General features: G+C 34.8%; 2 protein-coding genes across 4 annotated transcripts; both read left to right on the top strand.

Moving 5' to 3' along the window:
- Positions 1-115: 115 nt before the first annotated feature.
- On the top strand, positions 116-20,172 carry rps6ka3a (ribosomal protein S6 kinase a, polypeptide 3a). 3 transcript variants are annotated; one of them, XM_005165118.6, is made up of 22 exons: positions 116-444; positions 5,158-5,193; positions 10,035-10,151; positions 10,254-10,335; positions 11,001-11,081; positions 11,731-11,810; positions 12,317-12,423; positions 12,616-12,653; positions 12,819-12,961; positions 13,050-13,120; positions 13,193-13,281; positions 13,377-13,441; positions 13,679-13,781; positions 13,874-14,004; positions 14,093-14,218; positions 16,022-16,111; positions 16,199-16,357; positions 17,065-17,226; positions 17,327-17,403; positions 17,691-17,808; positions 17,951-18,091; positions 18,816-20,172. In XM_005165118.6, the coding sequence occupies exons 1-22, from the start codon at positions 382-384 to the stop codon at positions 18,936-18,938; spliced, it is 2,202 nt and encodes a 733-aa protein (XP_005165175.1). In that variant the 5' UTR covers positions 116-381; the 3' UTR covers positions 18,939-20,172.
- Positions 20,173-20,735: 563 nt separating this feature from the next.
- eif1axa (eukaryotic translation initiation factor 1A X-linked a) lies at positions 20,736-27,251 on the top strand. Its single transcript, NM_001006082.2, is given in 7 exon segments — positions 20,736-20,897; positions 22,450-22,533; positions 22,947-23,050; positions 25,261-25,311; positions 25,432-25,513; positions 25,674-25,765; positions 26,794-27,251. Coding segments are annotated over 7 exon segments (435 nt in total). The 5' UTR covers positions 20,736-20,881; the 3' UTR covers positions 26,800-27,251.
- Positions 27,252-27,726: the final 475 nt, after the last annotated feature.

Genomic DNA, 27,726 nt, shown 5'->3' with positions numbered 1-27,726 from the left:
AAGTTTGATTTTACCTGAGTACAAATGTCCAGTGAAGGTGTCAGTGGGTGGCTACGGAGCCCCCCACTTTATGACGTACGATGACGTATATCCAGCCTCGTTCTGACAGACAGGTGAACGGGGCGAAGACGCCATGTTGAGCGAAAACGGAAGTGTATTATTCCCTTGTTAAAAACATATTCTGAATGTTTGCGAAGAGGAACTGGACGCGTTAGTAGTTAAAAGCTTCCCTTTAAGCGTTTGAACATAATTTGCGATTGAATTACGGGTGAGATAAGAATCATTCTCTTTGTGGGACTCTTTCTGAGCAACTTTACACAGACTGACAGACCGTCAAATCACTTCACGGGGCGACCGTAAGTTAAAGATCGGGTCCTGAAAATGCCACTGGCGCAGTGTGCAGACCCCTGGCAGAAGTTGCCGATGGGGCATTTGGAGAATGAGGTAGGTTTTTATTATGTTTGCAACACCGATGTGTAATTGTACAATGTCATGTTTAATCCGACGGTTCTGGAGCAGGGGAATCTCAGTGTACAGACTTGAAGTGCATAACCTTACTCGGTTTGCTAGTTTACAGTTTGCAAAGACTATTCAAACACAAAGTTTCGGATTAACATTACTCTTCAAACAAGTAACGTAAAATGCAGAAAAGTGTGTGCTTAGCAGTTATATAGTAGAATTTTAAAAGCAACACGACGTGTTTGTTTCTTTTAAATGTTAACTTGGACGTGTTATTAGCATAGAGTACTTTGCTACTTGGAAAAGCTGGAGAATGTGTAAGCCGTCGAAGACTTGACCAGACAAGCCCTGTACGTACGTACGTGTTTATGTGTGTGTGTGTGTGTGTGTGTGTGTGTGTCAACTCGATGCAAGTTAACTTGGTTCATTCTTACTTAAAATGGACACTTGTTTTTGAAGCTGGTTGAAGTTTGACTTGAGGATGCATTGGGCAAGCTCAGGGTGGGGAACTAACTTCTCATACACTAACAGTCGGTTTCTCAAAACCCAGTGAACTGCCTGCATACCTAAACAGCATTTTTGGGCGTCACAGGCATGCCTAGAAATACCATAATGTGCCAAACATGCTTTATGATACCCCCAAATGCTGTCTAAGTAGACAGAGGGCCCGTTAGCTTTTGAAACACAGCCAGGGTGTTACTTAGATTATGAAACAACAGTCTCATAACAGCATTTATATAAACATGACTTACAAAATTATAGAATAAAATAATTTACTAAACAAAGAAAGAAAGAAAATAAATATTAAAAAGCTAATTCTTTTAAAATTGCATTTTTATTCTTACTCGTTTTAGCCTTATAGGAAATACTAACCCAAAATTTATGAATTCAACTTCTCGGACAGTGTAATTTTAAACATCAGTTAGTAAACACACCCTCCAACACATATAAAATACCAGAAGATATTAAGATAAAGAATACATTTAGTTGATTCAATTTGATTTATGTTAATAATAAGCATTATAACATGACAGTAGATGCATCTAATACCTATTACTACTACTGGGGATTTGCACATTTTTTCCAAAATGAAATGAAATGATTAGTAATGTAAACATTGATTTATGGTTATTATATAAAACACAGTTTACTGAAAATTTCAGTGGCAACTCTGCAAAAATGAGTTGAAATGTAGGAACATAAGAAGTCTTGAAGAATTATGCCAAGGAACTTTCTTCCAAACATCTTCAATTGTATATTAGGAAGAGCTTAAAGACATTTAAGATAGGGCTTTCTCACAAATATCTTGGAATTTATCTTAATTCAGATTTTGGTGAATTTGATTATTGGATGTGCTGTTGTCTGCATTTGATCAAATTCAACTTTAATTATTTCCCATTCAGGGTTGTATCTGTTCATCTGTGTTCAGATTTAGTCCGTGGATTACATTTCAATGATTGTTTCCTGTTTTATTGTGAAATTATCTGGATGGGAGATTTAATATAGCATTAAATTAAAATGGCACTAATCCCAAATAAATATATATAGAAGTGTGTAAAAGGTCACACAAGTTTACACAAATAAATAAATAATGCTGTTTTTGCACTTTTCTGTTTTTCAAAGAACATTTAGAGGTGTAGCTGCTGTAAATTCAGTTCTAATTAATTTTTTAAAAAGCATTTAAAAGCACTTTAGATAAAGAAATTTTCAGCCTTGCCTTCTTAGGAATACATTTAAGTTAAAAACAGTTATTTTGTCTTGTAATAGCTATATTGCTGTATTTTCAATCAAATTATGTAAGAGGCCTGGGTGGTTAATCGAAATTGACATTCAGAAAGTGTAATTGATTAAATTTTTTCTGTTATTATCTCTATCGCATGTAAGGTCACGTGACCTGGCTTAATTACGTCATTCCGCCAACATGTCTAACATGAACAACCTAAAAACTGAGACAACTAAGCAACAAGAGCAGCTTATACCAAAGACAATGCATATTTACTGCACAAAAATAAATGTATACAATAAAAATAAATAAATAAAATAATCGTTCATTAATCGCAATTGAGTTAAATTGTCCAATTAATCGAGATTTTGAATTTAGGCTAAATCCCCCAGCCCTATTATGTAGTATTGGAAAGCGTAAATATGCTGAACATTTTTCAAACCTCATGTGTAATGATTCAGAAACATTTATGGATTATTCTCCATGTGTAACTTTGAGTATGGCACAAAAACCCTGCACACTCTGGTGTACAGTTTTAAGTGCTTTTAGGATAAACATGTCATTAGAGTAGCTAAATCATAACATGCATTGTCTCTGGTACTTTGTTAGCCCTCTGTCATCGCCATACTCTTTCCCTAATTAACGTGCCTTTGATCCGGGTTAATCCTGTGTTCTGAAAATAGCCGTCCTGTGTGGTTTGTGTGGACCTATAAATAATCACACAGTCTGTTACTACACGTAAATAACAATCTTTCACAGTGCTGTTTTACTCTTATGTCAACATGTGGTTAGGTAATTTGACATTTCAAATAGTCATTTTCCCATGTAGATACTATTTAAAATAATTATGATTTCGCAGTCATTAAAATGAACTTTATTCCTTCTATTTGTAATGTCCTGTACTAGTTCTGCAAAGTATATCATTTCAGTATCGATATTGCAATGTGTGCATTTGCAAAAGTCACATTGCAGGACTGGCCAGTAGACAGTTAGAAAAACAAGTGATTTTTGTTTACAGTTTTTGAGTCATGGATCTGACTATTTTTCGGATCAGCAAAAGAGTAGGACACTAATGTCATTTGCTTTCCATTTATGCAAAAATATTACTGCACAAAGCATTGGTTTTAATAAACAGGGCTTAGAACCTGCAATTTTGTTAAAAATAAAAATCAAGAAAGAACCAACTGGAAAAAAAAGAAAATATTCAATACAAAAATGATTTTTGCTGATAATTCTGAATATAAAAATCTAACATCTTTATTATAGGTGGATCATTTTTGAAAACCTATTCAGTGACATAATTTTGATGGTTGTTTGTCGCTACCTGTTGGTTGCACAATGTAATTGCTACAACATTCACCAACATCTAGTTCCATTTAAACTGTGATTTTAATCTTTACCATAAACATCAGTGTTTACATCTGAACTATAAACTGTTCTCCCAGTACTTTTGTATTATTTTATTGTTTGTAACAAACTGAAAAAGTGTAAAACTGTATTTTTCAATCAAATGCAGATTTGAATGCAGCGATTCGAAGGAATAATAAACATATGCAAATCATTATAATTTATTCATGTTGTGTGGGTTTGAATTGAGATCAGTTGAGATGTTTCTAATGTTTAATTGTGGAGCTTTACATTTAAATGCATTAATGCAGGGTAAACAAACAGTGACTGAAAACACCTTTAATTAATAACCTTAGAAAGCATTTAGGTAGGTCCCATCACAACTTTTTCTGTCATCGTTATTTTTTTCAGAGAAGCCAAAATGCTTTCGTACACGTGATTTGAATGATGCGGGAGGCAATCTCTTTGCAGTTGTTATAAATGTTAGATTAACGTACAATTAAAAGAAAAAAAAGTTATTAATCAGCTGGTCACATGCTTTCCGAACCGTGGGTTGTTATCCATGCGTATCACTGATGAACTGTGATGCGTTACACCCCTAATGTTTGTAATTTTTAAGAAAGATTAATTGTATTTTTGTATATACGATGAAGAATATAGAGTGTTATTTTACATTTGACTATTCAATTTTTTTGTACCTTATTATTACTAGAATTCCAGAAAACTATAAAACACAGTTTATCTTATTTGCACATTTTCATTACTTTATTTATCAATTATAATAGTTTCTGCAAATGTTTAGTAACATGATTCCAATTAGTCTAAAATAATGATTAACAATGATTGTTAAATTATACTCAATATTGCAGAAAAATTAAGTATTGGAATGTCAGTTTTTTCGTAATTCGCCCTTGTAATTCGTAATCGATTTACAAGGACTACGTAATCGTAGTCGTTGTAAATCATAGGTTTCAAACTCGATTCTTGGAGGGCCTCAGCTCTGCACAGATTTGCTTCAACTAAAATCAAACACAGCTGATCCAAATAATCATTGGCTGCGTCCGAAACCGCCTACTACTCAGTAGGTACTGCATTTGAATTTAAACGTACTACTCTGCCGTTAGAAAAGTGCGTTCTATACAGTATGAACGTGAAAAATATGAATGGAATTCGGACGTACTACATCCGCCATTTTGTCATTGTCACGTGACCTACCTGCGTCAATTGCGTCGCTTTACTCCCATTCATGAATTCGCTCGCGTGGCATCATGGGATAGCGCAGCATGCATGGGATGTGCACTCCAGAATCTCGCCGGAAGTAGTAAGTCATCCGGGTACTTATCGCATACTGATTTTCGAATTCTATGAATTCGGACATACTACTCGGCTCGCATACTGATTTTAGCGTACTATATAGTATGGAAGTATGCGGTTTCGGATCCAGCCAAGGTGTTCAAGACTGCTAGAGACTATTAAGCAGCTTTGAGTTGGAGGTGGTTGGAGCTTAACTATGCAGAGCTGCGGCCCTTCAGGAATTAAATTTCAGACGATTGCTGTGAATGTTTTTGTAATAATAAAATAATGCAAGAAGGTTTTGTATTAACGTCATTTCTTTTTCTGTTTTGCAGGATGACTCCATGATTGAGGATGATTCTCTTGTTCACGTAAGTTGAAGACTGTCTGACTAACTATGTGTGTATTTATGTGAGTATGTTCTATTAGTTTTGTGTCCATCGGTTTAGCATTATTACTGCAAAATGTAACCATACGAGAGTGAAAGTTTATTATTTGCATTTGTTTTTAAGAACTGTGACCATGTGAGCTTTACAAGAGATTTTAAAGCATTTGGACATGCTATACCACTTGTAACTTTACAATTTAAATTTTATTTGTATTGGATTATTTATATATGTATACAATGAAGGTCCATAGTTATTTTACATTTGATTTCAAAATTTATATTGTTAAATATTGACTGAATTCTCAGGAGACCATAAAGCATTTATTTAATTTTCTCTGACTCAATATAAATTATTTATCCATCCAAATAGAACGATTAATGTCATCTGGTGAGCAGTTGTGTGTATTTTGAGTCGTTGTAGTATGCAGAATATAGCTGTCATAGTTAATGCTGATGGGTACAGCACAGCAGTTCAAGTCCATAGGTTATCAGACAAGCTGTTTGGTCACATCATGAAGACAATTTGATCTACTGTAAAGCCCTACTATCTTTCAGTTTAAAGATATGTTTCCTATGCCAGCTAGTGAGCTTTTATCATCACATTTCCTGTATCAGAGGATAGCCTGGTTTTATTGGTTTCCTGTTGGATGAGTGACATGGCAAACGGCCAGTAGGAGAAGAGGATGTTCAGCATTCACATCAAGCAGAGCCTAATTTTCCACCAAGCCAGCATATCGTTTTTTATAAAGCTGATGGAGCAGATTGACTCCATAGGCTGCTTTTAATAGCTCAAAACGCTGTAAAGGATGACTTTATGAAACATTATAACAATTTGATGATCTTCCAGGAATCACACTGATGTGATAATTTAGTGACCTAAAGAACACTTTTGTTTATCAATGTAATTTGTTGGATATTTTGTTTTCAGGATTTTTTGATAAAATAAACAATTAGCAAGTTTAGCGTCATTAAAAGCAGATTTTTTTAATGACAATTTTATTCTTTCAAGTGACTTTTTTTATTTGTCTTTGTTTAAAAAAAATTTCTGGATAAAAATGTACTGTCATGAATTTTTTAAACAGTGTATTTTTAAGCTCATCCTATTGTGTGTGCATGCGTGTGTGTGTGTGGGAAGGAAGACTGTCAAGAGTCATGTTTTTGATGTAGTGTGTTCAACACCCACGCTCACTTCCTGTTCCTGTTGTGAGGTGTCCCTCAGTCATCATCCTTGGTCACATTTCAGCTCGGTTCTCTAAAAAAAATTTAGCCCCTTTAGTCAAATCATCTGTTCCCAAACATCTTGAAGGCCCCATTGTTGGTTTGAGCAACAATTCTGATTGATTTATTTAAATTTAAATGTACACATTTTTTTTGCGTTTATGGAAGGATTGTAAGGTTCACAACTGCATATAAATTACTTAAAAGATATTTTATTTTACAAAGAACAAAAATTAATTCCTGTGTGATTCACACCATGCAGTTCTTCCTTTTAATGACATATCTCTACATCAAGTTTAAGAGTCCCTTTTAAGGGTATTTGAAAATTACCTTCCATGCAGTGTGCAACACGGCTCTAAAGGCTGACTTCTGCTTCAAGCGCACACGTATGCCCCGGTGCACCTACGCGTGGACCCATAGCCCTCACCGTGGCTGTCAGTGATGTAGATGCACACCTCTCAAAAAAATTTAACTTCACGTCACAAGGACACATAGCGCAAGCTTTGTGATTGGTCGGCTCGGTAGTGCAGACGAGTGTTGGTGGAGACTAAAGCCGCATCTTTAAATCTGAAATTAAATCTGAAATTGCACCGTATTTAAAAATATAGATTTTTAAAAATTAAATATTAGACTAAGTTGTTTAAATGAGTTGTCGATTGTCTGAATCTTTTGCCTGTTCGTATCGACATTGACACGAAACAATACCAAATATGAGCTGCCGGATCTAGTAAAACGTGAACGCGCTTTTCCCTTCAGACACTAGCAAAGTGCGTGGGATCATGGGATTGGTCATGATGCGAAGATTACAATCACTGAGAGATGGCCAGACATGCGGCTGTGGGGAATAAATGGTTCCTTGCTTTTTGTTCCTGTCATTTTTCTGATGATTGATACAATAACCTATCCTGCAGCACGGGATTTACTGGCTTTTTGTTATTAAAAGAAGGATCAGCAAAGACATGGGATTTTGTCAGTAACGGTTTGTATGGACCAGTTTCTTTCTCCAGATCCTGTAAGTGTTTCTTTTTCATACACAACATCAAGTGTCATTTAAACTAGTAGCTTCGCTTTCGGTTGTATGCAAAATATGCATTTAGTTGAGTGTTGTAACTTGTGATCACTACGTGTGGCTTATAATCGCATATTTATTATAGATCAGTATTTGTGCTGCATCTCTCAGGTTAAATCTGGATGGGCTATTTCACATATTGCGTCCAAAACCACGCTGAAAATGCGACACGTGCTTCCTCCTCTAGCGATTTAAATGAGTTTTGTGCTCGCAATCTCCTGCTGTTTGTTGCTATGGCAACCATCAGCTGTTCCTGCACACATGCGGGTGTGGTCAGTTTTCAAAATAGTTTAACTTTGCCACTGTGTAGTTTAATAATGAATGTGTGTAGTTGTTAAATGTGAATATGCTTAAACGTGGTGGCCGTTTCTCTCCGTCTCGTGCTGAACACAGTCGACCAATCACAACAGACTGGGTCATCGGACCAATTACAGCAGATTAGCTTCATGCGAAGGAGGGGTTTGGGAACGAATGAATCGCTGAATGAATCATATGGTAGTCGCTGGAATAATTAGGTAAAAAGCATGTTATAAGACAATAAAAGTGTTTTGTTGACCTTGCATGTATATCAGCCTGTTGTTGGAGACCTACAAATACCAAAGTATGACCTTTCATAATGCATAATGGAGCTCTTTAAGTCTTCTCTATGACCGTGAAGAAGCAATGCTGCATAAAAAGCCAGGCAAAAAAAGTTTGCTTTCTCCGACTCTCCTCAGCCCTTAGCAAATGCATTTGTCACCTCTAAGCAACATTAAACACTCCTAAAGTCTACAGGATGACAGGCACTTCTCTTCCACCTTTACTGTAAATTTGTCAAAAGCAAAATTTGAACTGTATAGTTCTGTTTCTTTATGCTGATTGGTAAATACTGTGTCATTCATGCTAAAGTGCATGATGCATAAACAACTGATGTCTATATTTCCTTAAGCACTTTATGAATTTGCTTATTGAAACATCCTTGTATTACTGTTGACACTGTCAGTCATTTGATGGGTTTTTAACTATTCTAACAGCTCGAGCTGCTAGTGAAAGCAGGTCAGGAGGGAAGCATTGATTAATAATGAAGTACGCAGTCTCCCAAAAAACACAGGCAAGGCAAAATGATGAAAAGACTGAGCTTGTTGAAAAATTGGCTCTGAAATATTGCTTAGATTATTACTACATACAGCAAATATTTCATTTACTGCTTTCATGTAATATTTATTGCTTTGCCAGTGCACAAACGCATGCTTTTGTCCCACTGCTTTCTTTTCATACTTTCTGATAGGGCTGAGCAATATATCGTTTGAGCATCAATATCAAAGTGTGTGTCGACAGTGTGTGTCGACTATTTTCACATCGCAGGATATGCTATGTTGAGTTGACAACAGTTGACAATACATGAGATTCATGCTGAGTTCAGATTGCATGATTTTAGTCCCGATTTTGACTCGCCGACAGGTTTTAAGAAATTGGCAACAAATGCTTGAAAATTCATAAATAATTAATTCACCAGCGTCTATTACGATAGTGCCATCGTGATGTTTCATATTTGACATCATATGATGTCAAATTGTTTGAAATCGCCCAACCCTACCAGATATCATTCACCATTTCTTCTCGTTTATTGACATGGCAGACTGGTGTGTGTGTGCAATTTGTTGATCAAACTCAGTGTTTATGAACAGATTAAAAGTAACTACCAATCTATTTTTCATAAGATAAAGAATGAGAGAGAGAGGGGGGGATAAGATGAGATGATAAGATAAGAGGGAGGGGAAAAAGCAGAGATATAAAAAAAAAGCCTGTTTAAATGAGAATGCAGGCGTTCGGCTCTGACTAACCCATTATTTTTTATTTTTTTAGATTTATTTTTGGCCTTTTTGCCTTTATTAGATAGGACAGTATTGAGACAGGAAGTGAAGTGGAAGAGAGAGAGAGAGAGAGGGGGTAGGGAAATGTCGTCGAGCCGGGATTCGAACTCGCGACACCCTGCTGTGCTATTGCACCATATGTCGGCGTGCTAACCACTAGGCTATTGCGCCAACTGACTAACCCATTTTACCACTAATTAGCAATTTAGCATCCAGAGTTGGATGATCCTGACAGCATCTCTCTGTGTCAGTGTTTCTGCCCTTCATGATCTCTTCTTCTGCTCATTTGAGGGTGTTTGGCATGTCAGTCAGATGGACTAAGATTAAAACCTGTGCTGCTTGTTTGTCGTGTTTATTGTCTCTCTCCTTCCACAGGCTTTGACACATCGCTCCTCTGCAGAGACACCAGCCATCCAGGCTTCTCTTTAACATCTTATCATTGTGTGGGTGTGGGTGTGTGTGTTTGCCTGACTGTCAGTAACTTTTTGGGCATGAGTTTGTATTGAGGTGATGAAGTGATGTTGGTGTTTTCTGACATTTGATTTCAGTGTTGTTGTTGTTTTTTTACACTGCTGTCATTAATGTATTTCTAACAGTACCAAGCAAGAGAACTGAGGTGTGTGTTTGGTGTTAAATTACATGTTTGACACAATCATCCTGATATCAATTCTGTCCTCTTAACAGGATGAGGGCTCGGTGAAGGAAATCAGCATCACTCATCATGTCAAAGAGGGCTCAGAGAAAGCAGACCCACGGCAGTTTGAGCTCCGCAAAGTGCTGGGTCAGGGCTCGTTTGGCAAGGTTAGATAAACTGGTCAGATATGAGGAGAACTACTGGAAATTTTTAGTTTCATTAAGCATTTTCACATTGGCTTCAAATCGTAATGGTTGGGATTTGTGCAGGTGTTCCTTGTCAAGAAGATCTCTGGGCCTGATGCAGGACAACTCTACGCTATGAAAGTGCTAAAGAAAGCTACGTTGAAAGGTGTGTTTTGCTGTCATCATTGAACAGGGTTTCTGCGGGGCCTTAAAAAGCTTTTAAAATGTCTTAAATGTCAAAAGGTTAATTTTAGGCCTTAAGTCTTAAATCTACTGAAATATTATATTGTAGGTCTTAAATCTTTTTTTAACAGGTCCTAATTTTCCTTTGTTCATGTATAGCTACCCAATCTGGCCATTAACACCTATGCGATCACCAACAATCCATCTTATTAAAACATTTTAATTTAAAAATTGTTTTTGCATTATTGTTTTTTTTTTTCTTACAGTAAGATTTGCTTTAAAAGTTCTCCATTTATTTACTAAAGTAATTGACAGTTATGTTTTGTTCTATTTGGTAAGGGTTATTGGGTTTGTAAAAGAATATATTTGAAAATTAATAAAAAAAATATTCATACTGAATTATTGTTATTAAATGTATTAAATTAATATTTTTTTGATCGGACAAGTGAAAATCTTTTCTAAATGGGATATTTGAAAAACATACTTTAGCATTTAGCCTTGTACAAGTTGAAAATTTCATACATAATGGTCTTAAAAGTCTTAAATCAAACTTGATAAAACCTGTAGAAACTCTGTTGAATGCACTCACACAGCTGAAGGAAATTTAAGCGTGTTATTGTTCGTTTACAATCTGGTTTGTGGTTTCAGTGCGAGATCGAGTGCGTACAAAAATGGAGAGGGACATTCTTGTTGAGGTCAACCACCCATTTATTGTTAAACTGCACTATGGTGAGTCTTTGACATCTTATCGCTGATCAGATTCTCACACTTCATGGTAGTTTTTTTTACTTTAATTTAAACTTGCTATTTATCTACTTAATCTCTGGATTAATTTTATTTATTTATTTGTTTGTTTGTTATAATTTTTGTGTTTCCAATGCCTCGCCCAGTTAACTTTGTTTACACTTGATATTAAAAGGATAGTTTGCCCTCCCTTATATATTATACATATATTGCGCTCTAAACCCATATACATTTCGTTTTTTTCTGCTGATCACAAAGGAAGATATTTGGAAGAATGTCAGCGATCAAACAGATCTTAACACACTAACTCTGCCGTAGTTGGAAAAATAAATACTATGGGAGTGAGTAGGTGACAAGATCTGTTTGGTTATTGACATGCTTCCAAACAACTTCCTTTGTGTTCACAATAACATTGCCACCTGAAGCTATATGTTTAGAGAAAAAATGTAAAAATCAGAGGGTTTAATGCTGTATGGTTAGTGAGCTTCAATAATACATGCCATAATTAAAAAAAATTGAGTCTTTAGGCTGTTAACTATTGATTAAAAGTTCATTTTACTTCCAGGTGCAAACAAGACCTTGGATAATAATGTTTACTACCGTTGATACAGATTTTGAATTTTTGTTTCTCCAGCATTTCAGACAGAAGGTAAACTCTATCTGATACTGGACTTCCTCAGAGGAGGAGATCTCTTCACTCGGCTGTCTAAAGAGGTGAGTTTTGTTTCTAAGGATCGATAAATCTACCATTTGCACAACTGCTCAAAACAGTTTCAGTTCAGTTCCTGAAGTATCCAAGGCTGCATTATTCAATCAAATATACTGAAGCAGAAGTTGCAATAAGATTGTGAAATTGAATGTAATATACATTTTTTAGCAGCCATTACTCAAGTCTGTGAAAAAGTATTACTAATAATTTAAGCCATTCCAAAAACATGACAATATCTTGTTGATTCAGTACCATTTCTAAGCATGTCTTTTTATAATAGTTGAATTTGTTTTGATTTTGTGATGTCTGATCTGTTTTTTTATCACTATTCTCATTTTTTATTAATGTGCCTTTTCTGAGAAAAAATTAATAATATCTTTAAAAATGAAGTTTGAACTGTAATGTATTTGTTAATCTTATTTTAGAGATGTAAATATTTAAATGAGCTTTAAATCATTAAACATAAGGAAATGATGTAAGAATATCTAAACATTCTACCACTCTCTTGTAGGTGATGTTTACAGAGGAGGATGTTAAGTTTTACCTAGCAGAGCTGGCTCTGGCACTAGACCATTTACATGGACTGGGAATCATCTACAGAGATCTCAAACCAGAAAAGTGCGTTTCTCACCCACATATTACATACAAAGTGAGGTGGCCCAGCTCAAAGTACAGCAGCAAACTATATAGTAACCACTACACATTTCCTTGTAAAACCTATTTTATCAATCACCATATAGTATATAGATATTAGAAAGCCAGCGCAGTGCACATTTTAATAAGTGCTCAATTTCTTGATTTCTTTTACAGTATTCTCTTGGATGATGATGGACACATCAAACTTACAGGTATGTGTGCTTTATCTATCCAAGAGAACATATTGCTTTTATTATAATGGGTGAATTTGGGTCATAAATGATAAAAGATTAATGTTATAACTGTTTTTTGTGAGTCACGTCATGATAAGTATGTTAGTATGTCTCAGATTTGGTTTGTTTGCACGTGTTACATAGATTTTGGTTTGAGTAAGGAGTCCATTGACCATGAGAACAAGGCATATTCGTTTTGTGGTACGGTGGAATATATGGCTCCAGAAGTTGTCAACCGCAGAGGTCACACCCAGAGTGCCGACTGGTGGTCTTATGGTGTGCTAATGGTGAGGAGGTTTGGTTTTAGATGTACCAAAGTCAAAAATAATATTTGGGTCACTGTGGGCTAATTATAATGCATTTCTATTACCGCAGTTTGAAATGCTAACTGGAGCACTTCCATTCCAAGGGAAAGACCGAAAGGAGACCATGACAATGATCTTAAAGTGAGGCTTATTTGCTCAATACTGATTTTCACAACTGAGTTATTGGACTGACGTTGGTTTTTGTGCCTTCAGGGCGAAGCTAGGCATGCCTCAGTTCCTCAGCCCTGAAGCCCAGTCTCTGCTCCGCAATCTGTTCAAGAGGAATCCTGGCAATCGCTTGGGTAAGACAGCTCATTATTTAATTAGCTTCAAAGAGAAGTTTGTTTGTGCTGAGGAAATTTGGTAAATGTCAGTCTGTTCATTCCTGAATGTTCAGGAGCTGGACCTGATGGAGTAGAAGGAATCAAAAGGCATTCTTTCTTTACCAGAATTGACTGGAATGTGAGTTTTGTATTATTATTATTTAATTAGAATTGTGTAGACTTCCAAACATGCTTAAATAAATAAATAAATAAATATATATATATATATATATATATATATATATATATATATATATATATATATATATATATATATAATTCAACCAGAATTGTAATATCAATGTATACCTAATTGCTATGCATTTATTATTTTTAAAATAAATATATTTTAATTAGTGTTTTTCCACCTTCGTAGAAATTATTCAGAAAAGAAGTGCCTCCACCCTTCAAGCCAGCTATCAAGAAGCCAGACGACACTTTCTACTTCGACTCCGAATTCACTGCCAAAACCCCACGAGGTAAGTCATGGAATCATTCCCCTTCCCAACAACAGAAGCAAATCCAGTCACAACAATCGAATTGTAATCTGTTCCTTAATTCTTCTTCACAGACTCTCCTGGTGTCCCTCCAAGTGCCAATGCCCATCAGCTCTTTAGAGGATTTAGTTTTGTTGCTACTGGAGTAGAAGAGGAGAGCCAGTCACCCATTCAGAGCAACATCAACATGAGCAGCATACTCCAGGTATACTTGCTTTACCTGCACACATTTCTTCTCAAATACCTATAACATCAGAACGGAAGGGAATTAAGCACATGCCTGTCTGTTGTAGCAGTCCCACCGGAGCACGCTTCAGTTCACAGATGCATATGAAGTTAAAGAGGACATCGGTGTGGGCTCCTATTCCGTCTGCAAGCGATGTGTGCAAAAGAGCACAGGAATGGACTATGCTGTTAAGGTAAAGGCATTCCTCTTCATCTGTGCTATTGAAGCATTAAAGTGATGGTTCATCCAAAAATTAAAATGACCTCTTTGTTTACTCTTCTTTACTCTAAACCTAAACTTTGAGCGCTTCTTTATTCCGTTAAACACACAAGAAGGTATTTTGAAGAATGCTGGTTGCTGGTACACATCAACTTGGATAGTAGGTAAAAAAATAACAATGGAAGTCGATGGAAATCAACACTTTTCAAAATATTTTCTTTTGTGTCCAACAGAATAAAATCACTGTTTTGGAACTTGTAAGGGTTGAATAAATGATGACAGAATTTAAACTTGTGTGCAAACTATCCAATTAACAGAGAGCGAAAGGGTTCTCTCTCTTTTTTTTATTTTTTTATTTTTTTTGCATGTTTTTGTTTATTTCTGTATTTTGGACTTGAATAACAGAAAAAGAACTAGCCACCTATAGAGAAACTGGCATCCAGGCTGCATAGTGATAATGTCTTTCTCACACACCGCCAGCATGACTCAGCACAGCTGTCTAACCAAGAATTCAGGGCAAGAATGGTTGTAATCGTGCCACTCTGTACCAGGCTCATGTGGATCTAAAACTGGAACCATACCTGACTGTATTTAAAACCATTCAGTCCGATTGTAGAAAAGTGCTTCTTCCAGTTTTATAGAGAGGTGTATTAATAGTTCTGAATAGTTTGTCAGTTGCAGAAAACGCATGCTTCATATTATATTGACCAGTTTTTTGATGTGTTTAAAGTTTGGACAAGGTACTTTGTCCTAGAAGATACTTAGAAGAAGAAACTTTTGTTTTAAAAATAGTTCTGCTGCTTGATTTTTGTTTAGAAGCTGTGATTTTTGCCCTTTGAAAGCCATTTTATTATTTCTGGTTTCTGGATTTTTTTCCTTCCAATAATTTTTTTTCTGGATTCTTTTTCCTTTTAATTGTTAAATTTGATATCTGTAATCAAATATAATGCCTAATTATTGAAATAATGAAACCGACCTAAAGCTAATTTTAATTGCCTTAAAATCTGTTTTTCTATGTTTTTTTTTTAAATAAAATTTATTTTTTTACTTAATCAGCATTCCATATTTCAATTGTAAGAATCATAGTGTACCTAAGAAATTCATAAAAGCAGTAATTATATGGCAATATATTTTTTTTATATATATTTTAAATAGAAGATACATTTATATTATATTTGAGTTTATAACTGTGTAATATTTTCATAGTTGATGCATTCATAATTATTAATATAGTCTTTATTCGATATTCTCTAGTCATTATTAAGGTAACGTTGGGCTGGCATTCTCCTTAATAATATAATTTGACAAAAATATTCTTTGCAAATTCTAAATGGTGAAATCGCATTAGCAGCCATTGACTATCAAAGTACAGCATTGTTCACAGTCAAATAAATAGTGCTAATGCTGTTCTCAAGTCATACTTGCATGTGATTTCAAGCTGAATATTCAAAATATTATGGTAAACAATATAAGGGAGCATGTCACAAGTTGTCACTGATCTAATGTGAAAATATTAAACCAACTTTAACACAATCTAATCTATAGTCTCTAGTCTTTGTTGCGATATGATTTAAGTGTCTAAATTCAGTAACGTTTCTTTCTTAAAGTAAATTTTAATTTACGTGATGCCTATATTTTCACTTTTTGGTGACTTAATTTTTCTTAGATCAAATAAATGCAGTACTTTTTCCAAATGAAATGTTAAAATATGCATATTTTATAGGAATCATATTAGTATCTTTAGATATGGTTCTAAATAGTTCTGATTGGATTGCAGATCATTAAAAAGGAGAGAAGAGATCCAACAGAGGAGGTTGAGATCCTGCTGCGGTACGGACAACATCCCAACATCATCACCCTGAAGGACGTGAGTGACATTTGTTCTGTAGAAGATCATAACTAGACTGTCTCAGGTGTTGTTTGCTTCTATTTTGAGTCTGTTTGGGGTTATTAGGTCTTTGATGATGGGCGATCAGTGTACCTGGTCACAGAGTTGATGAAAGGTGGAGAACTACTGGATAAAATCCTCCGACAAAAATTTTTCTCTGAGAGAGAAGCAAGCGCTGTCCTCTACACCATTACAAAGACTGTTGAATATCTGCACGCCCAAGGGGTAAGAACACTTAACATGGACTAATTTCACTTTTACAACACACTGAAAGTTCGTATATATTAGGGCTGGGCCGATAAACGATATTATATCGAATCGCGATACAATTTATGTCAATAACAATAAGTTCTGCACTGTTTTACTCTATTCTGATCTAGTGGCCAATCACACAGCAGAAATGTGTAACAATGAGAATCTAGAAGTGTGTTGGTATTAGAGAATCTAGAAGTGTGTTGGTATTAGAGATGTACCAAACTTTTGGCCACCAAAAATGTTATGCCATTTAATTAACCCTTTAATTTTTGTGGCTTTGGTCATTGTTTGGGGTACTCTTTTTAATCTGGAAGCTTTAACAAATTATATCAAAAAATATATACCGTTATCGTTCAATATGGACAATAATCATCGGGATTTGCATTTTTGCCATATCGCCCAGCCCTAGTATATAGTTATATAAGATTTCTCAGTAACTATTAATCTCTGACTAAATTGAAAGAGCTTTGATGACTTTTTGTTAGTGTAGTTGTGACCTGAATCTTTTTGTATAATGCTTTTTTATTAAGAAACTGCTGTGTTTAGTAAATTATTCATTGAACATTTATTACCAGTATTTTCATGAATGTAGCCAATGCTGCTGATATGGCATTAAAACCTAAATGAATGAATAAATAAGCTATTCTAATTGATTTGATTATACTGTTTGGCTTCAGGTAGTACACAGAGACCTAAAGCCCAGCAATATACTGTATGTGGATGAATCTGGAAACCCCGAATCAATCAGGATCTGTGATTTTGGTTTTGCTAAACAACTCAGGGCAGAAAATGGACTGCTGATGACACCATGCTACACTGCTAACTTTGTTGCTCCAGAGGTACCTGAGATTATATGGCTCTTTAGATCTGTCTATTGTAGTCTATTATATACATTGACTTTCTACACTGTTATGACCTGCGTTTGTGTTACCTGCTCAGGTCTTGAAAAAGCAAGGCTATGATGCAGCTTGTGATATCTGGAGTCTCGGAGTTCTTCTTTACACCATGCTCACCGGGTATGGTAACTCACTCTACAAATAGAGTCTGAATTTGTCTACATTTTAGGTTTTTATTAGTTTAAAAATTAATGACTACGCTCACCAGAGATGAATTTGTTTGATTGAAAAACTGTAGAAACATTTATATTATTTTCTGTTGCAATTGTTTAAAGCCATATTTTACAACATGTATAATATATAACATATTGCACAGGTCAATCTATACTTTCTGCCTGGATTTTTTAAAACATATATTCCAGGTAAATGTCATCATTTTTTAAAACTCCCAATACTTGTTTCTTTAGGTTCACTCCATTTGCAAATGGTCCAGAAGACACACCGGAGGAGATTCTGGCTCGCATTGGCAGTGGCAAATTCTCATTGACTGGTGGATACTGGAATTCTGTATCACATGATGCAAAGGTTGTAGGCTCTCTTTTTGTTTAACACCCTTCCTAGCCCAATTAATTTATTAAACACTTTGTTCCTGTTTTCGTCATTGTTGTGGATGAAAACGTTGATGAATGCACATGCTCTGTTTAATCTAACATCTTTAAACTGGCAGGACCTTGTATCAAAGATGCTGCATGTTGACCCTCATAAAAGATTAACGGCAGCTCAAGTACTTCGCCATCCATGGATAATCAACAAGGACCAGTTACCCAAATACCAACTCAATCGACAGGATGCTCCTCACCTAGTGAAGGTTTGCTTTGCTGTAATGGACTCAGATGTAAAACTGATGATATTAGAAATGGTTGACTAATTTTATTATCTTCCATGTTTACCCAACTGGCCTAAATATATCTTTACCTAAGCATTATGATGGTTAAACTGATTGTTCACCCCAAAATGACTATTCTTTCCTCATTTACTCATGCTTTTTCATTGCAAAAGACTTTATTCATTTTAGAAACACATAAGGGTCACATTAGTTGCAAAGTATATTTGTAGGAATGGCCAACATTAAGGTTAAATTATTGTTTTTTCTTTTAAGGCAAAAATGGTTTGAGTTTTAAGTAAAGATATTTAGTAAATTTCCTTCTGTTAATGTATAATAACTTTAGTGGTAACACTTTACAATAAAGTTGTATGAGTTAATGTATTTACTAACATGAATGAACAATGAACAATTGTTTATGTTAGTTAATGAAGTGGTTCATTGTTAGTAATAATGTACAATTTAAAGTGACAGTATTGGCTGAACAGACATGAATAATGTCTGAGCTTTCTGCAAAATGTGATCCCAAAATGAATGAATTAAAAATGCATTTGAAATGACACAAGGTTGAGTTAATCATGACAGAATTATCATTTTGGGGTGAATTAACCCTTCAATGTTTATTTTAATCTCAGATTAGACTTAGACTTAAGTCTTAAGACTTGAGATTAATTTTCTGTATTCTCTGTTTTCTGTATCTTCATCTCAGGGAGCAATGGCAGCCACTTATTCAGCCCTGAACAGAAATGTTTCTCCTGTCTTGGATCCGGTGGGCTGCTCCACACTGGCTCAGCGTCGTGGTCTCAAAAAGCTGACCTCCACTGCACTGTGACCATTCAGACCTGAGCCACAAACTACAAATGGCACATACGATTGAGAGAGTCATAGCGATTCTACCATCATCACCAAACTGCAGTCCAAACCAAAAAAAAAAAAAAGCAACAAATAGTTTTTCAGTACTTGTCACTCATGGCCATGTAGAATATTATACAATGCTCTTAGGTGAATATTAAATTCATGTACAATTGTTTTATGAAAATACTCTAGAAATGTACTTCATATGAAATTATATAAAACATATTTCTGTTCGGTCTGTGTGGAGATAATCGTGTATTAATGGACGTCAGAAGACTGTGATGTATTGCGGTGGTAATGTCATGTACAATGGCTGTTCGCAACTGCCACTAACTTTAACCCAGACCTCGTGTGCTGAAATTCCTCTCTCAAGCCTTTCTGCTCGAGAGAAAGAGCTGTGAGCGAGTTCTGCCACTATGTGAGACTTCAGATGGTGTTTGAACAGTGTTGAAACCGTTTGTTTGAAATCAAAGAGAACTATGCAAGTAAACGTTGTATGTCCTTAGAATTGTAGTGTGAATGTCACAAACCAAGTATTCTCTGCTAATATAGTGTTTTAATTGAGCAAATGGTTAAAAAAAAAGTCATGAATGTGTTTTAAAAGCATTTGATTTGCATAAAAGACAATCAATATAGTGACCTCATTCTTCAATCTTCTTCCTTCTTACGCAAGACCACTTTTATGCTGTGTCTTTCTTAATGGATATGGTAGAGTTTTATGGGATGGCTTTATAAGAGCAGTTTTTTTTAATACTGGGAATGACCAGTATACTGCTGTCTTACTCTTAGGTGATTAAAACACTCCTATTTTTTGTATTATTATTATTCTTTTTTGTTTTTGTTTAAGGGAATTATGCAGGCTGTATTATGCGTCTTTTTTCCAATCACGATTTAAAGACTGTTGAGAATGTATTATTTTTTATACCTGATGATGAACCATTTTCTGTATGTTTGTATGTGAGGCCACATGTTTGAGGGGACTCTGGTCACAGGTGCGTCCTCTTGTCCTGGAATGAATTTACTTTGATTAGTCCAACTGTTTTTATAATAAATTATTGCTGCTGTATTTTATTAATCACAGTGCAGAAATGTACTTGTGATCTCTCCTGGCCTCTATCATATAACACTGGCCATACACATATTTTTTTTAGCACATTTGTGCTTTGAACAGCAGGTTTTTATTCATGTATTAAAACAAATCTTGCATTACACTGATGGTTTTCATTGAATGACTCGAGCTCTTGAAACTAAATCAATGGGCTATAATGCACAGCTAGTGTCTTTTAGCCAATTATGAACTTACAGTGAAAGCTTTATGTGACTATTTTCAATTTCATATGGTTCTTTTACAGCAAAGATGTTGTAGTTTAATTCAAATATAAGAAGTTAAATATATTTAAGCATCCATTTGGGTTGTTAAAGCGTATAAAAAGACAGTAAAAGTTGTCATTAGCTGCATGCTAGCGCAGAAGTTTTACTGAATATACTGGGGTAAAATTAATTTCCATATTTTGAAGACATGGCGTGGAAAAATATAATGTAGTGCAGTGCTTCTTGATTGGTATGATGATAACGTTACCCGCTTTACATCGTATCTCAGCCAGGCTGTTTTTTTAAAGAAATCAGATCTTAATCGCGGCAATTTTTTATGAGATGACAATTCACCGGAAACCATGGAGCTGACTGACTGAGATTAAAAGTTTGTGTGCCGCAGATACCCCATTAAAATGTGTCTTGTGACATTATAAATAAAGTTTTTCTGGGAAGTAAATCGTTTTGCGCAGGCGCAGATGATTTGGGGGAAGTGCTCAGAAAGTAGAGGGAAGTTGACAGCCTCCCATTTAAAAGTTATATTTCTCCATTCAGCAACTCGGCTTTTGGACATCAGTGAGCAAAAACTGCAGTGTCTGTAATCCGAACATGCCAAAGAATAAAGGTAAGGAAAATGCTCACCGATTTATTAACGCTTCACTCAGTTATTGGGGCTGGATTTAGCTTAGCTTTCTCTGGCTACAACGTGACCAGCGCGAGTCTGACTCTCCTCGCATGCGCTGTCCTGAAGAACTCGCTGCATGTCCGAGTGAAGCCACTAGCTGAGCGCCAGTTATCAGAGCACAACAACGCAGTTTACAGTTTCTCTGTTCTGTTGCTCCTTGTATTTGCTTAGTCGATTTGTTTTTATTCAATGACTGATATGAGTTGTTTTAAAACAGCCAGCCCTTCTGCACGACAGCTGAGTTTACGCTTTAACGTCGTTTACTATGATAATGTTATTCGAGAAAAATAACATCTGTTTTTTCTTTATAGACTTTTTTATAGTATATGTATGCAAGTTATAAAATGATTCTGTGATGTAATTGAACTACATGTTATAATTATTTGTCACCCGCATCACCCAATACTTTAGCAGGGTTCAACTCTAAGGATTTTATCTATTGGCCTGATTGGACTAGTGGTTCAGATTTTTACTTGCCATACCAACATTTTCACTGGCTCCATCAAAAAAAAAAAAGGTTATTTGCTATTTCGTATCTACGTATTAAATAATGTTTCACAAAATAATGTCTGTAAATCTAAAATTTAAAGATTAAAAAAAAAATGTTAAAATATGTATTATAATGTTAAAAGCGACGGCAAACTGCAAAACATCACTTCATTTTTTGTCGTGTTGTACTCGTGTAAATGTTTCCACAAGGTTAGAAACAGACCTTTTCTTTTTACCTTAGCCTCATAATTTGATATTGCGATAAAGTTGCCGTCTATTACAATTTAGTGACAAGGTAGCACTGCCCACATCGGGCCTGTAACGATTCTCTGTCTACTGTCCCGAGCATCTCCTACGCGGGCGGCCCTTACTGTTGAGCCTTGTTTAGTAACGTGATATTTCTTGTTTTATGAACTGTCAGGATGTTGAAAAAGCTTTTTAAAATGCCTTTATAAACGCAGTATTGTGTATATGCAAGTGTGGTTTTTAAAATGTTAAATGTACTTTTATATTTATAAATGTAATATAATTTCTAGTGTAATGTTGAATTAAAAATTACAAAATTTTAAAAATGTAATATTTAAAAAAAAAGAAACCACATTTTTAAGGAACAAACTTCTTTCTTACAAGATGTTGGAATTAACTGAAATGAACAAATACATTTTATTTAATTTACTATTAACAGGAAAGAAATATTCTGAAAAGATAGTTTTAAAGCGTGTTTGTATTTCATATGATACAAGAGACAAAAATAGACCACTGCACAACGTATTATGATGAATTCAATTGTTTTAGGAGTTTGCTAGAATATTTAATTATGTATTACATGATGTTTTGTCAAAGAATTACAGTAATGTCTGTAAGCTTTACAGAAAGTTTTTGAGTGATTTTGTTTACCAGGATGAGAGAGAATTGAGACCGTAGGACCAAACCCAATACTTAATCTTATTGTTATGAGGTATGAACTACTAAATAATTCAGAATCCCTGTTTGTTTTCTTCAGGTAAAGGAGGTAAGAATCGGCGACGTGGTAAGAACGAGAACGAGTCAGAAAAGAGAGAGCTGGTTTTCAAGGAGGATGGCCAGGGTAAGTACATATCATGTGGCATATGAAATCACTAATGTGTATATATATGCAAATAAAAATATATTTTCTTTTCTGCATAGTTTTACACCTTTCTTGGCTGTTTCTAAATCCTGATCTATAGATCTTAAGTTTTTATTTACAAAATAGATATTTATTTCATCAAGTATTCCAATTATGATTTATTTAATCAAATATTCCTTTTAAAATGTTTTATAAAAAGAAAATCACATTAATAATAACAATACATGTTTTCTGAGCACTTATTCGTCACTTTAACTGAAGATTCATGTGACAAATAGAATGTAGAACTATCCACTTTGAACAGTACTATCATTTTACTTTTCACATGCTCTTGTATTTTTACACATTCACGTATTTCAGTCCTCCAACAATTCCCCCATGTCTTGTGCTAGAATATGCTCAGGTGATAAAGATGCTGGGAAATGGACGGCTCGAGGCCATGTGCTTTGATGGGGTCAAACGGCTCTGCCACATCCGAGGGAAGCTCCGCAAAAAGGTATGATGAAGTTAATAATGACCATGTTATGGGTATGAAAGATTTATCATACTTGTATTGAGATGTTTTGAGTCAATAGAAAAAGTCAAAAAAGTTTTGAGTGCCTGCTTTTAAGATTTTTCTGGATGTGCACACAGCCGCACACTGATGTTTTTATTTTTATATCTATGGGGTATATGCCGAAGCATGTCAATAGGACTTTTAATTTGCCAGTAACCTGGGTTAAGCGCTTCCGGCGAATGGAATGCCAATGCAAAATCCGGTGCGTTTAAGGTCAGTTTTCTTTAAAAATCAGCGATCTCCACTAGCTGATATCTGGTTTAAAGTGGGTCTCAGATTGTACAAGAAGCACTGCATTAAATTACATTTCCCCCGCCATATCTTTATAATATGAGCATTTATTTTACCCCTGTATATTCAATTGAGCTTCTGCGTTAGCCTGCCGATTCTGACGGGCGCGTGCGAGTAAACAGCTTTTTGTCTCGTTTTACGCTTGAGCAACTAAATGAATGCTAAAGTTTATTTAACTGAATGTATTTTAATGACATTACAACATCGATGCTGTATAAGGAACCGTATAAAATGGAAAAAAGTTCACAATAATAGGTCACCGCAAGTGTATCAGCATGGGAACAGCACTAGCTCGGCATATACCCTATTGTATCAGTTCTCTGGCTTAGACTTTAGATTTTGATATTTTTGACAGAAAGAAAACAAAAATAGATGAAAGTCACAAAATCAAATGTCATGGCGCATGAATATTTATGTATTCATATGAATCATTGTTTACTAGGTTTTGTAGAGGGGGTCAAAATTACAATCATCGTCAGATAATTGGTGCCAAATTACAGGAGGGTTAAAATAATTTTAACAAGCACCATTGTTATTTTTACACAGATTTGTCTGCTAGTAGATTATATGTGCCAGTGGTAATTGACAAAAAGCACACTATATGTACTTTGTCCCAAAGCTTGCATGCTTGTAGCTCAAGAAGTATTAAAGATATCTTAATGTCATTATAGATATTGTTTATAGCAGTTTGTAGTTAGAGCTGCACGATTCTGGCTAAAATGAGAATCACAATTTTTATTTTTTTTTGCTTAAAATCAAGATCATGATTTTGTCACGATTCTGTAGATTTAAAATAAAAGTTAATGTGAAAAGGCTGTTATTAGTGATGATTCTCAAACATAAGGTAAAGCAACAATAATAATTTTAGGCCTATGTGTAAGTCTACTGTTGGTTAAAATGCTACTTTTTGTATAGACTTTGAACGGTGGACTCGAATAGACTTTAAATTGGTCCTGGTTGTTAATGCTCAGTAAAGTGATGACATCAGAATAAAACTATTCATAATTCAGAAGTTAAATTATTATGTTTGAGACGTATGCTTGCAATCTGCCATTGACAGCATTAGTAGACCATTTTTCTCCACTGGTAAAATGAGACATTTCTCATTATCAGATTTCCTCCTGCATTATATTCAATATTATATAGGCTAGAGTGGTTATAATGACTTGGCAAACATTTATTTTCATGCACAACACTTTGTGTTTGCTATGAAAGAAAAACATATCAAATGCTTGTCGTAATCATAACTCTAAAATGCGATATGTTCAGTCAAATGAGATGTGTACTTTTGGTTTCACTTCACTGCTGAGTTTGGTTCATGTCATGGCTGCCGTCACTTTGAGAAAAAAAAAACATGCATGCAAATCATACTTCCCGCATGGCTCTCAAACGATCGCTCTCTGCAACAAACTGAACGTTATTTACAACTTTATTACCTGTTATTCACAGCCTGTGTAGGTTCTGTTTACTAAAGTATACATCATTCATGGACACATGTGCATCCTCTCAGTAGTTTCCGCTCACTTGTCATTTTATGGGTGCAATTACATCAAGTTAAGACATTTTTTTTACATTTTTGAGGTAATTTTAGTTTATAAATACAGTATGTAACTCTTTCAACACTATTTGGAGGTGTCCATGTTGCTGTGCAACATATATAAAACAGTGTGAAGACTTGTGCAACCTCTTTTACGCTTATCCTGTACTTGAAAATAGAGTGTTTATCACATGGCCCTACATTTTTTTTTTTTTTTTTGCAAAGATAAAGAGATTTTGGTGCAGCTCCATGAGTACTTTTGTGGTAAAAAGCCTTGATTTATGATTGTCCCAAGTATTAAATAAATTCTATCCCAATATAGGTCTGGATCAACACATCTGATATAATCCTTGTTGGTCTTAGAGATTACCAGGTAGGCTATTATATTACATTTTTAATAATAATAATAATAATTTTATTTTTTAACAAATATTTATTTTTACAAATGAATTAATGTTTGTTTGTTTTCAAATATTTAATTGGTATTTTGCAGGATGTCAAAGCAGATGTCATTTTAAAGTACAATGCAGACGAAGCCCGCAGTCTTAAAGCCTACGGAGAGCTCCCAGAACACGGTGAGTCTAAGAGTTTTCTGACTTAATTAGAATGTCATTGTACCAAAACACTCACAATTGTAAGTGTCAGCATTGGCGTAGCACACACACATCTTCTGTTCTCTAGGATGACAGTGTAAATGCATAGCTCGTGGCTAATTTCTTTGTGCATTTCCTGCAGCTAAAATCAACGAAACAGACACGTTTGGACCTGGAGATGATGATGAGATCCTGTTTGATGATATTGGAGAGAACGATGACGACATTGATGACGTAAGTTCAGAATTGTTTTTATTCAGCCTGATCTCACGGGAAAACTTAAGTATTTTACGTTTTGCCAGTTTAGTGGCGAATTCGTGCATTTTCGTACGACTGAACTCGTACGATTTTAAAAAGGAGCCGTGGCACCTAACCCCACCCCTAAACCCAACTGTCATTGGGGGATGAGCAAATCCTACTAAATTGTACTAATTAGATCTTACGAATTCATACGAATTAGCCAATAAATCAAAGTGACGAATGGCCCTGTGATTGTGTTGTTTTTATCATGAAAGATGCAGCATTAAATATTGTTGATGTTTACTTTGACAATTATCCAACTTTGTGTTTCTTTTTTATAGATATTTTGCATATAATATAATCTATATTTCTGCTTTTTAAATGTTATTTGATGATAATGCTTTAAATACCCATATACCCAATACCCATGTCTGTTAAATGCTGTTCAAAGAGTCCTAAAATGCTATTCATGTTTTCCACAAAAATTATCATGTGGCACTGAAGACTAGACCAATGTATCCTAAAAATATTTAAATAATTAAATATAAATATTAGTATTCATTTCACAATATTGCTCTTATGTTTTAATAAAATTAAAGTTTTTTTTGGTTTACCAAAACACGCATGCAAAAAAAAAATAATAATAAATTATATATATATATATATATATATATATATATATATATATATATATATATATATATATATATTTTATATATTTTATATATATATATATATATATATATATATATATATATATATATATATATATATATATATATATATATATATAATATATTATTACCAAAAAACGTTCACACTGTCTTATTATATTATGTTTTATCTTGGATCTATTAAGTATAAAACTGTAATTAAGCGGTGTCTGACTGCTGTAGAGGTTTCCTTGGGCTGTTTATCTGCACATAACTGTAACCGATCTCTCTCAAACATTGCGGAAACAACATGCTAAAGTGTTTAAGTAAACCTATAATTGATGTGTTCGTTTCTGCCCTCCCCTACAGATCTAACTCAGGACAGCTGGTGGGTTATATTGTTTACACTGAGAGGAAAAACACATCCTTATTTGGGGGAAAAAACTGCAACTCTGGCATAACCGATGCCTCACATCATACTGCAGGCTCCTTTAGAAGAACACTTCAGAGGCTTATTGCTTTTCATTTCTTCCCTGCGTAATCTGACGAACACAAGTCTTCCATTTACTGACAGCCACTCAAAATAGACTGCATATTTTGTTTTGTTATCTTTTTAAAGTATTTATATTATATTCCATTGTATGAGGTGAGATTTAAAATACAGAAATCCAGAATTTACAGAAAAGTCAAACCATTTATGTGTTTGTGCTGATCTTTATTTCTTGTATATTTGCATTTTTCCTAATTATATTTTAGGTAGTTAATGGTCTTCCTCATGGGATTTACAATAATTTCTGATGAGTATGAAATAAATAAGATATATATTTCTATGTTTTGTTGTTTGTTTTTGTATGCGAATGTAGCAGTAACATAATTTGTCCACTAGTGGGCAGAAAGCGGGTTCAATTTCTGTGTCGCCTACTACAACCATTGACTACAACACGTAGATGTGTCTGTCCGTCATGTTTATGGATTTATTAAAAATACCTTTAGTCCTGAAAAATAGGGAATATATTAGGTTCCCAAAGGATATATTAGGTTGGTTAGTGTTGTTTCTGCTGCTGTACTCCCTCTCTGCACTTTGTGAGTGGAGTCTGTCGACCCATTTGATTTGGACTCATTACTGTCCTCAGTCTTGCTGGCCCTCTGGCTCTATTGGACTGCCACGTTTCATCCGGATCACATGGACCGTTCGTCCATCTCCACAGAGCTAGCTTTGTGCACTCGGAGAGCGAGCATTAACATCAGACTCCTATATTTACTGTGGGCTGACTCTGTCTGTGATTCAGTGTTTGGCTCATT

This window comes from Danio rerio, chromosome 5 (genome assembly GCF_049306965.1).
Source record: "Danio rerio strain Tuebingen ecotype United States chromosome 5, GRCz12tu, whole genome shotgun sequence".
Classification (NCBI taxonomy): Eukaryota; Metazoa; Chordata; class Actinopteri; order Cypriniformes; family Danionidae; genus Danio; species Danio rerio.
The sequence above is the reverse complement of the archived record's forward strand: the minus strand, read 5'-3'. Positions and strand labels throughout refer to the sequence as shown.

Bases quoted from the DNA above. Each gene is read 5' to 3' on its own strand.
- rps6ka3a (XM_005165118.6), top strand. From the start codon at position 382: ATGCCACTGGCGCAGTGTGCAGACCCCTGGCAGAAGTTGCCGATGGGG. The intron at 11,811-12,316 runs GTGAGTTTTGTT...ACTCTCTTGTAG, and splicing joins TCACTCGGCTGTCTAAAGAG to GTGATGTTTACAGAGGAGGA. The intron at 16,112-16,198 runs GTGAGTGACATT...TGGGGTTATTAG, and splicing joins ACATCATCACCCTGAAGGAC to GTCTTTGATGATGGGCGATC.